This window comes from Epinephelus lanceolatus, chromosome 22 (genome assembly GCF_041903045.1).
Source record: "Epinephelus lanceolatus isolate andai-2023 chromosome 22, ASM4190304v1, whole genome shotgun sequence".
Lineage (NCBI taxonomy): Eukaryota > Metazoa > Chordata > Actinopteri > Perciformes > Serranidae > Epinephelus > Epinephelus lanceolatus.
The window spans coordinates 29,768,409-29,786,653 of NC_135755.1; the positions used below are offsets into that span (position 1 = coordinate 29,768,409).

At 41.7% G+C, this 18,245-nt stretch overlaps 1 protein-coding gene and 1 long non-coding RNA gene across 2 annotated transcripts; one reads left to right on the forward strand and one right to left on the reverse strand.

Moving 5' to 3' along the window:
* Window positions 1-580: 580 nt before the first annotated feature.
* On the forward strand, window positions 581-14,153 carry LOC144459660 (uncharacterized). The gene is made up of 3 exons (XR_013488501.1): window positions 581-608; window positions 7,919-7,989; window positions 13,960-14,153. It is a non-coding gene; the product is annotated as an uncharacterized LOC144459660 (long non-coding RNA).
* LOC117272791 (transcription factor Sox-19b-like) lies at window positions 10,070-16,407 on the reverse strand. The gene is made up of 2 exons (XM_033651851.2): window positions 15,318-16,407; window positions 10,070-12,223 (listed from the first exon to the last, which is right to left on the reverse strand). The coding sequence occupies exons 1-2, from the start codon at window positions 15,974-15,976 to the stop codon at window positions 11,962-11,964; spliced, it is 921 nt and encodes a 306-aa protein (XP_033507742.1). The 5' UTR covers window positions 15,977-16,407; the 3' UTR covers window positions 10,070-11,961.
* Window positions 16,408-18,245: the final 1,838 nt, after the last annotated feature.

Sequence of the window (18,245 nt, forward strand, 5' to 3'; positions counted from 1 at the left end):
CACTGCCAAGGACAAGGGCAGACTGTAGCCTATCATTCTGTTTACACAGAAGGTGATTGGCTGCAATCTGCCGACCCTCCAGGACCTGTATGCCTCCAGGACCCTGAGATGAGCGGGAAAGATTGCAGCCACAGATACATATGCTTTGAAACACTCCCCTCTGGCAGAAAGCTGCAGCCCATCAGGACCAAAATCTTTCGCCTCACGCAGCTACCCTTACTTCTTAAGCCTCCTACAGACTGTGAGATTTTATCAATCATATAAGTTTAGTGCAAGCTACACTGTGCGACATGGATCTAATAAACTTGGGTATGGCATCAGGTTTGATGTATGGAGGCTGTATGATGACAGTGCCTACTGAATCACAGTCTACATCATATGATAGCTTCCCATACTGAGTGCGCAAGGATGCTGCATGGGTTATTACTTCTCCAACGGTGAAGCACAACATTATTAAATAGCCTAAAGTTTTGTGGGCACTGTATACTAGGGTGTGTCTGTGGGTGTGTTTGCTAGCTGCTAGGTTGCTCATCTGGCAGCTGCACTTCCCTCCATGCTTTGTCCTTCTTTATGGGATCATGGTAAGAGCTGGAGGACACATCATACAGGTAAGGCCTCTGCTGCCACAACTCCACAGAGTTTTCCTCTTTGCTGGAAAGCCACGCATTTCTTTTAGCGCTCCTTAGCAAGTTGCTTTCTGTTTGTTTGGGTTTAGCGCCAGTGTGTCATTTCATGCTGCATTTCTATTGGTTGGTTCGTAGACATAGATCGTAACAGCAGTCACACTATGAGATGAGCATCCCATATTTTTGACACTGTCAGAATTTTATCCCAGGCTGTCTTTGATGGCAAGACCATAACAATGGCCACCCCTGAGCCACCATTTTAGAGCCACGACGAAAGATATTGACACGTTTCTTTCACATTGGCCTTGTTTCGTTTGAGTCAACCCAAAATCACATAGTGAAGACCAGGCTATGCTATCTCATCCTCTCTTGCACATATTTTCTGACTTGTACTTAAACTATCAACAACATCCCCTGGACAATAATTCGCACGTTACTGCATAAATGTACACTGTAAAACTGTAATAGACACTTTAATAACAGACATATTTTTTTACATATTCTTGTATTTTTTCATAATTTATTGTACTTTTTTTTTTTTTTTTTTCTTTGGTGTTATGTCTTTATTCTTTTGTGCCGTGTTAACCGTTATGCCCCGAATTACAAAGTTAAATTCCTGGTATGTGGAAACATACTGAGCAACAAACCATTTCTGATTCTCATTCTGTGTAATATTTCCTTCTGAAATGAAGTGGACCAGAAATATGAAGTAATATAAATTATGAATACTCAAATAAAGGACAGGTACTTACAAACTGTACTTGTGGTAGTAGGTCTGCTTGCTTTTTGCTGCTACTCCAATCAAACCAACGATAAAAAACCCTGCCATCAGAGGAAATGCTGTGTGTTTGTTAGACCACAGGGAACGTTTTTGGGTTTCTGTTAATTCAAAACCGCCATGTATACTAATGCTACTACTCTCTGTCTCTGTGGATCCTCATGAACGTAGCAAACACCCATGGTCACATTAATTATATTTGGTTAAATATTTAATTACACAAATATAGAAAACACAGGCTTTCCTGCTTCTTTACTCAGCCTCTCCTCCCACATATCCACCTTCTCTTCACCTCAGGGTGTGCCTCTCCACACCTTCTGCACTCACACACACACACACACACACACACACACACACACACACACACACACACACCTCATTAGAGTTACCTGTCAGTCAGTCTTTCATGGCTTAGCAAACACTTCCCTCTATTAGTGGCAGTCGGCCTGTATGTGCTGACAGCCCTGCTGGCCATCATGGTGGTCTGTCTGAATCAGAGACTGATGTGAGGAAACTCCCATTTCTAAAAAGAGTGGTTCAGTTTTGAATCTCACCCCAAAGTGTGTTGTCTTTTGTGGCCCACTGCTCACTCTAACACATTTTTCAGTAAAAATTTCTGTGGTTGAAAGTCTACTCGAACAAAATATGTATTTTTAGTAGAAGATTGTTGTTTGTGCATATCCTCCCTCCTCTGTTGGAGGATGTGACTTCTGCTTTTTTAGTCAAAACAATGATCCTTATCGTACCTTTAGCACCGCTCAGCCTCGCTCTGTGCGTGTGCGTGCCCTCTCAGTCCCACCCAGGTATTGCATGCCACCAGCTGCACGCTCAAAAATGTAGTTGATCTCGTGTTCAGGGTGACGTTCATTACAACTGACGTGGCAAGCTGCCAAAACAGCAGCCACCCACCTCTTCACCTGCGTGCCAGTAAACAGCACTGTAGCTCACCCAACCACTTGTGGAGGAGGGTGTGCATGTTTCTGAGTGTATGTATGAGGGCCACGTGTCCTCACAAAGACAGGACGATGGGAAAAGCCTTCAGATCTGAGAGCATTTTGATCTGAGGTTTATGATTCCAAATCCTTTTTTAGCCAAGTATGTTTGGGCACACCAGGAATTTGACTTTGGTTTCCAGTAGCTCTAAATGTACCCACATACAAAAAACAAACATATGCTATTATATTAATAGCTAGCACTCTTTCTTTCCCAGGGCAGTGTTTTCCTGTTGAGCTGCAGTTTAAGGATAGTAACAAAAGAGGGAATTAAGTGCTAAAAAGGCTGTAACTTTGGACGACACCCACTCACTTTGTGTGACTCACTCTGCTTAGGCCTCATGTAAACTTCAGCTGACCTTTGGAAGCTTTAGGAATAATGGATCTTTTAATGTCCAGTATGGGAGGAATAATTACAGCAAGCAAAGCCTGTTTAAATGTTCACATGGACACCTGACTATTGTTTTAAAGTGGAAACAGACAAAATTTGATACTCTTTGGTGACTGTGGATGGCTACCAAGCGGCAACCCCCGAGGCTGAAAAATGAAGCCAGTGTGGAAGTGCCAAAAACTGCAGTTCCTCTAATGGTAACTTGAGGCAGTAATTAACATGTTTACAGCCTGGTCGAAAAAATGGTTTTGGTCTCTACAGTTTATTTCCTCATTTAAGACAACTGCATGGGGGGTGAATTTTTACATAACTCATTTACATAATAATAGTATAAGTATGATCATAATAATAGCAGTAGTAGGAGACATCAGGCAGGACCACAGCAGCAGCGTAACCACGACACACGATCCAGGTGTAGCCGTGATTTGAGGGAACCTGCGAGACGGCGGAGCACAAAGGCTCCGAAAAAAAAGGCAAGTTAGTGACATACAGAGAGAGAAGACGAGAAGGCTCTCAGTGTATTGTAGAAGGGTCACCCAGCAGACTAGGCCTGTATCAGCCTAACTAGGGGCTGGTCCAAGGCAAGTCTGAGCCAGCCCTAACTATAAGCTTTACCAACTTGAATAGGGATAAAATGATTTAATGTTGCAGCTCTTCTAGACCAGTGGTTCCCAACTGGTCCAGCCACGGGATCCAGATTTCTCCTTAATCATTAGTTCAAAGTCCACACAATTTAATAACTTAAGGCGTCATGTTTGCGTTTGGCCATGCAACTGGGTCTCACTCTGAAGTAGTCGAAATCCGGCTCTTGGGCAGTGACTTCCGGGTTCAGACACTGATGAAAAAAGCAGTCCTTAAATGCATTAAATGTCAGCATGATAAGCTGATGACCACCATTATATTATAGGAAATGACACTTCAGAATAAAAGCTCTGATTGGGAAATTTGCTGTTCTTAAAAATAATGCGTGTTTGTTATGAACATTCTGAATGGACCTGCGACCTACCAGTTGGGAACCACTGTTCTAGACTTCACAAATGTTAATGCCATAACTCGAGCGTTCATTTTCCGAGAGATCGTACTCAGTGGCAAAGAGAATTGCAGAGTGAAAGTGAGGCTTATAGGGAACCAATCTAAACACTGATGATGTCATTATTCTATTGCCACTACAATATGCAATCAACATTTACTTCATAACTGAAAACAAAAACCTTGTCTATTTACCTTTTACAACAGACTCTGACATTTTACTTTATGCCCCCATTTAACATGTACAGTATAAGAGGTATATGATTGATTAATAAATGGTTTATGCCTCACATATGTGTTTATTAATGTATTTGTCAACAACTATAACTCCTCCTGTGGACACCCATAACTGGAGGCTGGTATATCTTTGCAAATTGGCTTGCTCTTGCATACTTTGTTCAGCATCAAATAACTGTAAAGGGATGGGTTGGAAGGGTGCAGGATTTGAGTTCCCAGTTGTGAGGTAACAAGTTTATGTAAGAACCATGCAAATACATGCAACAATGACGAGGATAAAATACAAATGGGTGTGTATGAACAGCTCTACATGGGCATCTACTGAGACTACTTTAGGTTTTTGATAGCTTTTTTTTTTTTTTTCCATTTTTACAATCCAAACCACTTTAGTTCACATATTTACATCTCTATGTGAATGAGTATGTATATAAGAGGGTGTTGGCCCTGCTATGCATGCAGATAAGAGTTGTGTCTGGGCTCCTGCAGGAATGCAGCAGGTACTATACATTAAAATCCAGACAGCGTTTCCATGACTGCTTTTGAAGTGGTGGTTTCCTGGAGCAGTGTTGCCAAACTCATTCCTGTCTTTTTGTGTTGATATAATTCCTAATTCCTCCTCTTACTTGTTGGAATGTTCATTGAAGAAAGAGACAACAGCAGCCAGTGAATGAGAGCTTGACCTGCCAGTGAGCGAGCATAAATTAACTTCGCAGGAGCGGAGCAGGGATTCAAATCCAATCGCTGCAGAAACATGGAGGTTATGACTAGATTGTGTGTCACCACAGTAAATGCCGACTGGCCCTTAAAAAACCCTGTTGGTAACCACCACCTGATTCTCAGGCATACACTCACACACACACACACACACACACATACACACACACACACGGGCTGACCACAGCTCTTTGTGGAGACTTTTAAGTCACTCTCAGGAAATCCATGGCAACCACTTGTTGAAGCCTCACTGCTTGTTGCTAAGTGATGGGATGTATTGGACCAGAAAATCCCTCCATTGACACTCCCTCCACCCCCATCTCCACCCACTCCTCTCCCTACCCCATCCCTCCCCACCCATGGACCGCAGCCAAAACAACCCACATATACGCACTAACTTCCGTTACAGGGCGAGAAGCGTTGCTTTGGGACTCTGCCAAATTCAACCTGTATTTAAATACGCTGTACACCAAAACAGGTTAAAGGATGCTGTTAGAACTTTTAATTATTGACAAAGTACATGTTCCACATATCTCCATGCTTTAGTACAATCTAAAAAAAATAATTCTACAACAAAATCAAATCAACTGCACCCACGCTGGTTCTTTGCAAAGATTGGTTTTAAGTTGGTTTACATTGATTCCCCAGTTAAAACTTTTTTTGAAGAACCCTTCTTTGTGTCAATATGGTTCATGAGTCCTTGAAATTGTTTCAAAGGCTCCTAATGAGGTTTAAGGGATTCTTGAGGGACTCAGGAAGTTCCATAAGAGGTTCTGGGGGTCCAGGAAGGAATAGTATATCTAATAGTGAGCCTGGTCTCTTAAGAAAAACATGAAATGAGCACAAAGTCCGAACACTGCATGACATGGTGACCAGTAAACAATGCCAATGCAAAGTCAATGAGGATCTATTTTTCATGGTTGACACAGGAATTGAGTATAAACAGTGAGAAAGTCAGCATATGGGCAGGTGGGAGGGGTGGTGGATGGGTCAAACAAACATGGACTTTCAATCAGGAGACCGCTGTCTGTGCCCCGTGTGAATCCAAAAGTCACATAGGTACATGACTGTAAAGACTTCACATAACTACGCAAAGTACTTTACAAGGTACTTATAGCCCATACAGTTATTTTAACCGAAACCACAATGTTTTCTCTAAACTTAACCAAGTAATGTTTTTGTTTTTCAATCCAACCAAGTGTTCCTTCTTTCCCTAAACCTGACATAACTGCAACCATTTCACAACACACTGTAACTGTATGTAATAGACTTGGCATTGTTTTTGTGTTGTCAGCTCATTATCATGTCCCGAGTGAAACCAAAACTCAACGTAGTTAGGCAACTCTACAGACTTTACTTTACTATGCAAAATACTTTACGTGGGTACTTTACATAACTATGCAAGTATGCAAGTACTTAAGTAAATAGGTTTACCTCACTTAAGACTCCTGCATAATTATTTTCACAAAAACCATGATCTTTTCCTAAAAATAGCTAGTCTGTTTTTTGTTCTCCAAACCCAACCAAGTGTTTTTTTTCCTAAACCTCTCATATCTGCAGCTGTTTCACAACAAAACTGTAACTATTCGTAATAGACTTGGCATTGTTCTTGTGTTTTCAGCAAGTAATTGTAACATATTTCATTCTCAGTCCCACCACCACCCGGAGACTGCTGTTCATGTTTCCCATGAAACCAAAACTCAATGTAGTTACACAACTCTACAGACTTTACGTAACTACGCAAAGTAGCTACTTTACGTGGGTACTTTGTGTAACTGCGCAAGAAAAAGGGTTTACGTCACTTAAGATCCCTACGTAGTTATTTTGACCCTACCCATGATGTTTTCCTAAAGTTAACTATGTTTTTTTGGTTCTCTAAACCCAACCAAGCAACTTTCTTTCTTCGTAACCTGACGTAACTGGAAATGTTTTGCAACAAAACTGACAGTTCTCTACAAACTTTTGCATTGTTTTTGTGCTTTCAGCACAATATTTTATCACATTTCATGCCCACTACCATGTAATGTTAATGTTAAGAGGTCGTCTCCATTACATATATTTCTGTGAGACTGTGTTGTAACAGGCCTGGATAAAAGTAAAACTATGATTTTACCATAATTTCCACACATGACCGATCCTCAACGCTGAAATGTGGTAGAAATTATGTCAGTTGTTGTCTCAGCATTAAAGCAATATTGAAACAATGTTTAATTGTGATGTTTCTAAAAAAAAAAGTTCGCAAAATTCTCATGAATCAGCACTGAAATTTCAGAAAGAATTTTGAAACAACATTTAAAGTTTATAGAACAACATTGTGAAATCAATGTTGAGTCATCTTTCAGAATCAGAACATAATTAACAGTAATTCAACATGGTGTATTACATTGATCCAACTGTGAATAAACACGACAATGCCAGCTGGGTTATCATCCTAACATACACACATGACTATCCCATCTGTAGACAAGTTTCATAATGAAATACTAACCTAACTAAAATGTACCGTATCATCATCATAACCTGTGAACTCTGATCACATTCAGAGATAGTTTGAGAAGCTACTGGTTTTACAGCGACCCCCCTGCATCTGTTCTCCTCCTCCTCCGGTTGATCCTGGTGCCCTCATCTTTTCTCCCCCTCCTCTCCCTCCTATCCCCTCCCCTCAGTGACCGATTAGCCGGTGCGGGGTTCTCTCCCATTTCCATGAGAAAGGCGGCGGTCGGTGAAAGGGTTAAGCCAGAGGACGAAGCCCCAAAAAGCAGCCCTAATTTTCTGCCCGGCGGGGGAGTGGGGGAAGCGGGGAGAGGGAACAAAGACGCCCGGGGGAGGAGCGGAGACTCCGGCTTTACTATATGCACCTGCGGCCTGAAAAGCCTCGGACAATGCGCCTCCGACACGGCCAATTACGAATGGGCCATCCACCCGCTTTCTCTGTGGAGAGACGTGGGGGAGGAGGGGAGTGAAAGGGAGGAGGAGGGGGCGACAGGGAAAGTGAATTTTAAAAGAGGGCAAAGATAAGAAAGTAAATAATCGAGCTTTAAATCATTCCAGGCACTATAGACTGCCGCCCCCCATTCACCCTCACACATCACATCTTCCCACCCCGGCAAGACACCCGTGTTCCCCCGCTAATGTTCACTTTTGTCCGCAGGTTTATTCTGAGCGGCCCCGGGCAGAGCTGACGGCTCCGCCTGTGAAGACGCTGTGAAAGTGAAAAAAAAGGTCGGTTTTGATTGCTGGTATGCCATTCTTATTTTCTGTAATGATGCGGATGGGTGAGGTCATGTTTGAAGCAACAGCTGAGAAACAGCAAAACTCATCTGGTGACACGCACATAACCTGAGGAGATTGTAAAGCCCGTTGTTAGATTGAGAATGGGCAGATTAGGCTAATAGGATCAATAATAATAAACTGTGAGAAATATATCAGAAAAAATACATCTTCAATTTGCCCATTTAATTTAAAAACAATAAATAGACTATATGGAGAAATGTACTCAAAACCATGTATACTTTAGCCCTACATTAATCAGTTTGATCCTCATCTTGATCTGATTTAGAATTTTAAATAGTTGCCCTACTATTGACTTTCATTCATTTCTGTGGGATGTAAAAACTGTCTTGTAATTAACCACACAAGTCTGCATTCATCTTTTCAAATCAACCTGCACTTCCAAGTGGATACCATGCACTAATAATCACAATTTAGCAAAAAAAAAAAAAAAAAAAAAATAAAAAAAATAAATAAATAAATATATATATATATATATATATATATATATATATATATATATATATAGCACATTTGATGTTTGTTGGGATGATTTAAACATTTGTAGCAAAAAAGTTTTGTAACTTATTTTTATATCACACGGAAGTTGGGAAAAGCATTTCCTGCTGAAATGCGTGTGAACGCTGACAGCTGAATCTAAAGGCACTGCTGAAAAGGCAGAAAGATTAAACAAAGTGAAAGACATGAAAGCTCAAACACACTGACTTCACTGTTGAAAAACATGGAGTTAAAATGTAAAACTGGCAGAATAAGAAGCCAAATTGAAATGCTCCATACTTTAAATAGAATAAAAAGTAGAAAAACATTGAACACAAGCATAATTGTCTTCAAAAGGCATAATGTTTTGACATCTGAATGGTTTCTGTAGCTGAAAGTTTGCAGAAGTAGTTGTCAATTGAATTAATGCAATGCTAAGAATTAATTCAGATCTGAAACAACAGCCTGGTTTGTCAAATCCTTTGCGTCAACTAAATGCTTTTTCATGGGATAAAACTAACAATAATGGTATAGCCAACAAATATGCACAACTTAAACTCAGTGGCCACTTTATTAGGTCCACCTGTGATACAATGGCTCAGCCATAAATTGTATCTTTATAAAAATTATAATGTTCAGTTTTGATGGATGCTGTCAACTCTGTGTTATTGAGTTTGTAGTGAGTATTGCAGGATGGACTGCATTCTGTGTGTGCTTAAAGTTGTTTCTAATATTCTGCCTCCTCATGTATGTTAATGACTCAGTGTGTCAACAGGTGTCAGACACTTCAATTCAATGCCCTTTAAGACCTTTTTAAGATAATTTCTAATAAAACAAAAGAAGATAAAGATACATTTTTGGACAAATCATTACTTATTCAAGCATTGCAGGTATGTATAAGGCTAACAAGTATATGTGGTTCCATGAGAAGGTCAGTTTTATATAGGAATATGGGTATCAGATTGCAGTGTTAGGTTTAAGGATTTGTAATTTTAGAGATATGGACTTTGACACAGAACAGCTTGACTAATTCTGACAAAACAAAATTAGATTTATAAATGAAAAAAGATCAGATGTTTGTGGCAATTAAGCAGTCACAAATTCAAATTCAAGACTACTGAATGATTTTTAAGGCCCAATACTAATTGAATTTAAGACACTTAAAGACTTTTTTAAAGACCTGCAGACACCCTGTGAATGCACAAAACACCTCTCGATATAATGCATGTACCTGTATTATGACCTGTAGACCACAAATAGACAACTTAGAGTTGAACAACTGAACATTATTCAGATTATTAGACACCATCAGCTGATGAAAGCTTCAGATAAAAACTATTGAGTGGATGTGGACTTAGATTTTTTGTCAAATGATTCTAAGCTTTGAAAAGGCCACATTTGTGGCAAAGCTGTTGAATTAATTTGCACAAGTGTACCTAATAAAGTGGCCAATTAATGTATTTTTGTTGTGGTGTGAGAAGGTTTTTCACTCTTCAGCTGAACTAAAAGTACACAAACATTTACCGTGACATCATTAATGAAAAAAGGATTTGTACTTTTTATTAATATTGTCATGAATGCCATAACAAAAGATTTTTTTTAATAAAAAAGGAATCAAGACTCTTAGTATAAGAGCCTAAAAATGTATACATTATTTACATGAATGCTACATACAGTAACTCTAGCATATGGCAGCATTTACATACAAGAGAATTCATTCTAAAAAATAGAGATACGAGTCAGTATAAAAGTTAAACACTTGGGTAACAATGTAAACATTCACGCATTACTTTAATAAAACTGCTCTCCCTTTTTTTCCATTAAAAAAAAATAAGTCAGGCATCTGTTTCCAGTGCATGTCGAGTTAGTAATGGAATGCTTCAAAGTTAAAACTGTCTGAATCATCTACCACATTCAATATTCACAGTTTCTGTAGGCTGAAAATAAAAGTTCCCTTTAGGTCCATAGCAGCACTAGTAACCAGACAGCAGGCTAAGACAGAAAAATAGACAAATGACAGCACTGTCAGATTGAGAGAACCACGATTAAAAGCACTTGTTACTTTATATAATGATAGAGTTACCCACAGGTAAAAGCTGGAATGTGAAACTCACTTTGATACATTCTCTTTACTGGTAGTATAAACACAAAGAATTAACAGGTCATTAAAAAAAACATGCCTGGACAGGCTTTTGTCAATCCAGTTCACTTTGTGGAAGACGTCACTTGCAAGTCTTAATCTGCTATTTGGAATAAAACAATTGAAATGTAGCATTTCATATATAATTTCATTCACTTACTGGAAAAAAAGAGCCTAAAAACAATATCTTGCCTAGAGCAAAGTGACAACTCAGGATGCTGCCAGAACAACGCATCATTTACATCAAAAGATCAAATCTAAAACTAAATATAGCGAATAAAACTCATACAGGCAGCAGAAACAGCAGTGACGTGGTGTGGCCGAGGACACTAGACCTGCTGAAATGTACCAGCATGGTTCTCCGTTCTTAGCGACACCACGGATCAAAGAAGCCAGTGTGCTCTGTTTGTCTCCCGTGGATGCGGTGCTGATTGTCCAACAGGTGTTTCCCGTGTCATCCAACAAGATTTCATCAGTTAAAAATAAAATATAAAAAACACAAGAGTACTAAACCAAAGTCAAGGCACAAAGAGTTCATTTTATAAAAAAAAAACAGCTCTGTCGTTCATGTTGTGCATTTCCTTCCCATGATCCCCACCGGCACCCAGCTGCTCTCCAGCTCCGCTCGCACATCAGGACGACGACGAGCGATTCAGCTCAGGTGATTCGTCCGTCACCGGCTGAGAGATTGTGATCCGTCGACCAGGTTAGCAGGTCATCTGTGTTGGCGGCGGGCACTGGCTCTGTGGAAGACTAAACCTGCTAACTGGACCAGTCTGCCGGCACCTACTGGGTATGGCGGAAGTGTCATGAGTGCCAGTGTCGCAAGTGTTTAGAGTGGTATTAAAGGGGTCTTTTGACTCATTATGGATAAGTTCTAAAATACAAAAAAAAAGACAGAAAGACATTTCCTTATATGTACACAATAAACAGACGTGGCCCCTGTCTTCACTGCAGCCATCATGGAGAGAAGTCTGCTGGAGGGTGGAGGGCAGGGAGGAGTTTCCGCTCTGTACGTGTGGTGGTGGGTGTGTGTAACTCATGTGGCACCAAAGAGGTAGAAGAACAGCTTTTTGGGACTGTAAGACTACTGAATGCGGGGAAAAGTGGTTTTTCCTTCACGTTTTCTGTCTCTTTGCTTTGCCAGTCTGAAGTACCCCCCCCCCCCCCCCCCCCCCCATCCCAACACCTGACTCCATCTCCCGTCCCGCCAGCTGTGCATCGTGAGCATTTCTGTTCCTCCCACTCAGATAACCCTCCCGCCCCCACGACTCCCACTTCCAGTCCTAGATGTGTGTGAGTGGGACGGTTCCGGTGAGGTAGTGCTGCTGGACACTGGTGTAGCCCCTCTGTGCTGCCGTGGGGTCGCCGGCGTCCCCTCCTGGTCCGGGAATGTACATGCTGATCATGTCCCTGAGGTCGCCCTGCAAAGGGCCGCGGTGGTGGTTGGGCGTTCCCGTCGGAGGCGAGTGGGACACTGGTTCTGCTTTCACCATGGACATGGTGACGGGGCTGGGCTGCTGGGGACTGCTGCTGTATGACATGGGGCTGCAGGAGAGAAGATGACACGAGTTAAAATTGAAATCTAGACGCCTGATTAACGGGAGAAATCAGACCATACATGCACCATATAAATGTAGAAGTCAGACTTATCTCAAAAACTTCTCCCATGACTTTCGATTTCTATGATACTCTGCTGCAGTAATAAGTTGTCTTTCATCTTGCTGCACTTAAGTCACACAATATCAAGCCCCTGTCCTGCGCTTTTGCAGTAGAGAATGTGCCATGTGCAGTGGATCTCTAATGTGCTGCAAGTATAAATGCTGAAGCAGGTCAAAACTCATTTCCAATTTTTGACACCTGGTTTTGTTTTATGAGATTAAAATAAACTTGAAAATATAGACTAAATATTTAAATCCTCAAGAAGACAACCACTGTCCCAAATCAGCAGCATTAAACTAATGAACTAAGGGGAAGGAAGCTCTGAGTGCTTTGGCCAAAACAACAGGCTAAACACATCGATCTGTAACCGTATCTAAATGAAACAACACTGAAGCTACTTTTTTGATGTAAAATCACTGTCATCAACATCCTAATCTAAACTGAAGCAGAATCTTAAGTTTCTCTCAAACGTTAAGGAAAGTTGCATCTACTTGAGTACAATTTCAAGTCATTTGTGTATCACTCACTATTCGTATTTTGTAATCGTACTTTTTTCCACCACCACAATACTATGACAGTCAGGCACCTCTGCTTTTCACCAGTCTGAGCACAAAAACTTTAGTTTGCCACAGGACAAGTGAATTCATCGTTGGGTACAGTGATGAGTCTTGACAAAACATCATCAGGTGATGAAAACATTTACACAAGTCTTAAGAATAAGAACTTAAAGGCTAACTGAGAGAAATAAACCAATATAGGAGAACAGGACATTAGAGCTGCTCTACTACCACCACAATATGACCAGGACCAGACACTCAAACATGGGTGGAGGGATGATTCTACTTGAATACTTGAAACATGCTCGGAGTAATAGAGCCTTGGAGCATGTCAGCTACATCCTCATATTTAGGACCAAAAAAATGACATCAGACAGCCAAAATAAAATCGTTCATGTGGTCAACACAGAGTCAGGACAACAGGAGACACAATGGGAGAACAGGACTTCATTATGCCCAAATGACTGAGGGGAGAGTCATGGAGATGTGTCACTTTAGTGTTGCTGTGGAGACACCTGCCAACACACAACATCCCATCCAATTCAGATGGTCTTAATATGTCGATATTTTATTAATATCCTGATAGACTAGAAATAATCTTAGATTTGTGATATTGGCATATCTTGAGTGTTGTCTTTTACTGGTTTTAAAGGAATTACAGTAAAGTGCTGTAATTTTCTGGACTGCTTTATTAATTGCCTCTAGCCACTTAGTCATCATATCCACATTACTGATGGTTAATTATCAAAAGTCTCATTGTGGAAATATTCTGTGAAAGCACCGATAGTCTATCCTAAAATATCGTCACAATATTGCTATCGAGGTATTTGATAAAAATGTTGCGATATTTGATTTTCTCCATATGGCCCTGCCCTGAGTTTTATATTATATAAAAACAAAAAAAGTGAAATTTGTTTAAAAAATACTATTTGAATTTAAAAGTTGTTGTGCCATGACCTCAAACTCACAATCCAAGTTTTCTGAGTCTCAGCTGACAAGAGATTCTGACCGATCTCTTTCTCACTTAAAAAACTTGCTAATATTGTTTGTTACTGTTCAGTACAGGACGGGACGGGCATCGACAAGTTTGGCCTCCAAACATGGCTCAAAGCTCCTGACGAGCTGATAACACGCATCAAAACATCTCTCAGGGGAAGCTCTAAAGGATTCCACCTGCTGGAGAACAAAGATGTCTGAAACGTTCACACTGAAGTAGAGTCATCAGTCAAAAATGGACCCAATGATCAGATACTGGAAAAAAATTCCATCCATCCTCACATTTGTCAAAGTCTTTGTACTTTCTGGGGATGGGGAGGGGGGGGGGGGGGGGTAGGAGACCTGAAGGCAGGAGGCAAAGACCCCAGAAGTGTAAGTGGGACAATGCTTTAGCAGGAATGGGGGATTGTGGGTAGAGGACCACACACAGAGCCGTCCTTCCTACCGTCAAGTCATCCTGATCAACATTCCGGGCAGGACCCAGCCCAGAGCAGAGCGTCACACGCATAACAAGTAGGCAGCAGACTGAAGCCTCTTGTTCCATCGTAGGCCGTGTTCCTCAGTGACTCAATGGGACTGAATGTACTTTATCTCAACATTTCCACCTGATTAAAGTCTCACTTCTGAGTGCCATCTCACATCAGCCACTCTGTAGACTGAGGGTGGATTTTTAGACCGTTTCTGATCACTTTAGTTTGTGTTATTTCACATTTGTCCAAACTCTAATCAGATATTGTCAAAAAAAACAAAGAATTAAAGAAGTGAAAGCTTTATTGTTGCTTTTTAGTTTGTGAACTAACCATCAAGTCACAAACTTTGGCTAAAAACTAAAAAACAATTGTGTGAATGTTCATTAAGGAAGTAGAAAAGGGTTCTGCATTTTGAACTGCTCTTGACTTCACTGCAGAGGCAGTGGCTTGGAAAAATAAAATAAACTTCACTGGTATTTCATCTCTGCGCATGCTCTCTCTGATTGTCATTTAAAAGCACAGACACTATTTTTATCCGTTTCATTTTATTGAGGAAGCCATCTTCAGGTCAATGAATTACTGGTGCCTTGTGTTCAGACGGTACATTTTAATAGAATTTGTTTTAAAAATTTGCGCCAGATTGTGTGTGACGCAGGTGGATGTGCTGGTACATGTTGGAGACCTTGTTCGGGATTTTTAATCTCTTTTTATTAGGCATCTAGGCCTAGTAAGATTTAATCAAAATTGGCAAGCCTATTAAACAATGAAATTAAATACATGAAAACCACAATCAAATTCAGCAGTGTTGGCCTTTTATTGGCCTCCATAGTAGCGTTATTAAAAAGGTGCCAAATGCGTCAACTCCATATAAGTTTTTACGCAAATCTTAGTTTTAAAGTGGACACTATTATAGGCTACACCTGTCCGCAAAACTTCCTGTGGCCCCCACACACTCACCTGTAGGAGTTGGCTCCGTTCATGTACGTCTGCGCCGCCGTCATCGCAGGTGGGTACTGGAGAGCTGACAGGTCATACCGGTGGAGCTGCTGCGTGTAGCCGAGCGCCTCGCCCTGCATGCCGGCGTACCCGCCGGTGGGACCCCAGCCGTAGCTGTCCATCCTCGGGCTGCCACCTTGGCCTTGCGCCGCCGCCAGCAGGTTCCCGGCTGACAGCGGGTACTTGCCCACCTGAGTGTCCTTCTTGAGCAGGGGCTTTGTCTTGCGGCGCGGCTTGTACTTGTAGTCGGGGTACTCCTTCATGTGGACCGCGCGGAGCCGCTTGGCCTCGTCGATGAAAGGCCGCTTCTCGGCGTCGGTTAGGAGTTTCCACTCCGCTCCGAGCCGCTTGCTGATCTCTGAGTTGTGCATTTTGGGGTTTTCTTGAGCCATTTTGCGCCTCTGTCCCCTGGACCACACCATAAACGCGTTCATGGGCCGCTTGACTTTATCCATGGGGTCCACTCCAGGTGCGCACGCCGTTTTGGAGCTCGGGTGAGAGTTGCCGTTGCTGCCCATGCTCCCGGTCATGTTGCCCGTGACCGGTGACATTCCCTGGGTGGTTTGGTGAGAAGGTGGCTGGCCGGTCGGCTTCAGCTCGTGCTCCATCATGCTGTACATGTTGGACAGGTGTAGGAAAGTTATGGTGAGTTAGAGAGAAGTTGAAACGCTGAGCACTCAGCAGCCTTTGTCGCCGTCCACCTGGCGACTTGTGGCCAGGTTTCCCTGCAGATTGAACCGGGAGCGCCGGGTGATGCAAATCAACTAATTACTCACGACTCATCCGGGACACACAAACACCGCAGCGGACGAGCAGGTTTCTCTTAAAAGCTGAGCGCGGTAGTGTCAGTCATTACTTTGTTAGTGAAACACACTGAAGACACTGAGCAGCTGCCTCTCCTCCGAGCTGTGAAATAGTTCTCAGCGGAAAACCACTTGTTGTCAGTCGGCCAACTCACACACTGAACTCATCTGCCCGTTCACTCCAAAAGTTCCCCTATTCTCGTGCAGTCAGCCGGCTGTGGACCAATGGGAGAGCGCAGAGCTGCGGTGTGTGTGTGTGTGTGCGCATGCATTTGCAACTGAAAAGGCTCCGAGGGTGCGCGAGACACTTGTTGATGACGGTGGTGGAGAGAGGGGAGGCATTCCTGGGAGACAAGTGTCTTAACATTCAATTATCATCAACTACCTGATGAGACGGCTCACATTTAATCAAAGTTCTCCACCAACAGAGCGTGTTTTTAAAAAATCACTGCTTTTATTTAACCAAATATATTTATTCTGTTGCTGTACTGCATCAGACAAACAAAACACAAGTTCTAGTTAAATATATAAATTAACTAAGCTACATTAAAAAAAATAAGTTGAAACAACAAAATATATAGAAAGTAATATAACATTTATATCACTTCCGTCATTAATAAAATCACATTGTATTTTGCAATTAAAGGCATTTGGAGAATCCAATTTTTGTCTGTGGATGAAAGTCTGTGGATTTTCCATTTATTGCAAATATACATTTCCATAGAAAGCAAGCTTAAAATAAGAATTAAAAAAAAAACAGTGATTAAAACTTAAATGTAATGTAGACCATTACAAAAGCAAACAGTTGTCTTTATAATGAGGCCAGAGTAACCCCTTCAGGGCTCCTGTTGACCTCAACTTCCTCCAATTCTGCATTGTGTGTGTATCCTATTGTGATTAAGAGCCCATCAGGTACAGTGCGGCCTGCTGCCTACTTTACATTTGTGCCTAGTGGCCCAGAATTCAGCCAGTTTAAATGTTTTAAAAGTACATTTTGACATAATGCCTCTCTACAGTTTCCCATTTTGCTTGGGTCGTAATCTAAAAAGGAAGCTACCATTTTAGGCCTTGTGTTTATAATGGTGGGGCATACCTTGGTTCACTGTCATCAAGCCCGTAAGAACAACGCCGGTCTTTAAAGCCAATTTGCAACACAGTTTTACAGAAAATTTTAAATGGACACGACTTCTTAACAGTGCCTTACATGGTGGTGAGCACGAAATGGGTTTAAATCATGTGCTGGCACTGCGAAAACAATGCCAAGTTTATTGTGTAGTCTACAGTAGCTTGACTTAGGAACTGGAGGGTCAGTGGTTCAAGTTGCCGTCTGGACCAGTCTGGACCGGTAGCTGGAGAGTTGCCAGTTCACCCCCTGGGCACTGCCGAGGTGCCCTTGACCAAGCCTTGGAACCCCCAACTGCTCAGGGCGCCTGTCCAAAGGCTGCCACCTCGCTCTGTCCTGTTTGTACATGTGTGTGTATTTTGGGCCTGTGTGTGTATGACAACAGAGTGAAAAGCTGCAGTTTGGCTGCAGTTTGGGTCGGTTTATGGTAAGGGAAAACACTTGGTTTGCTTTAGAAAACAAAAAAAAATTGGAGTTTAGGAAATGATTGTGGTTTTGCTTAAAATAACTATACAAGATGTAAGTAACATAAACTTATGTACTTTTCATAGTTACGTGAAGTCTGTAAAGTCATGTAACTATTTTGACTTTTGGTTTCACACGGGACATGAACAGCATCTTCCTGGTTGAAAGTCCATGTTTGTTTGACCTTTCCACCACCCTTCCACCTGCCCTACACAGACTTTCTGGCTCTTTATGCTTAACTCATGTATCAGCCATGACAAGTGTTACCTCTCTCAGTGACAGCTTATCGGCTATCTAATTGTACTTGGGAGCACTCAAGCTTATTTGCGTTAATTTTAGCTTGACTCATTATTAGCTGGTAACTAGCTTCTAGCAGGCCAAACCACTCCACTGAAGGAAGGATAGCAAGGCATTCAGGTATCATTCACCAACAGTGGCTTTATTGCAGTCTTCACCACAAAATTGACTTTGTATTGGCCCTGTTTTCTAGTTGCCAGC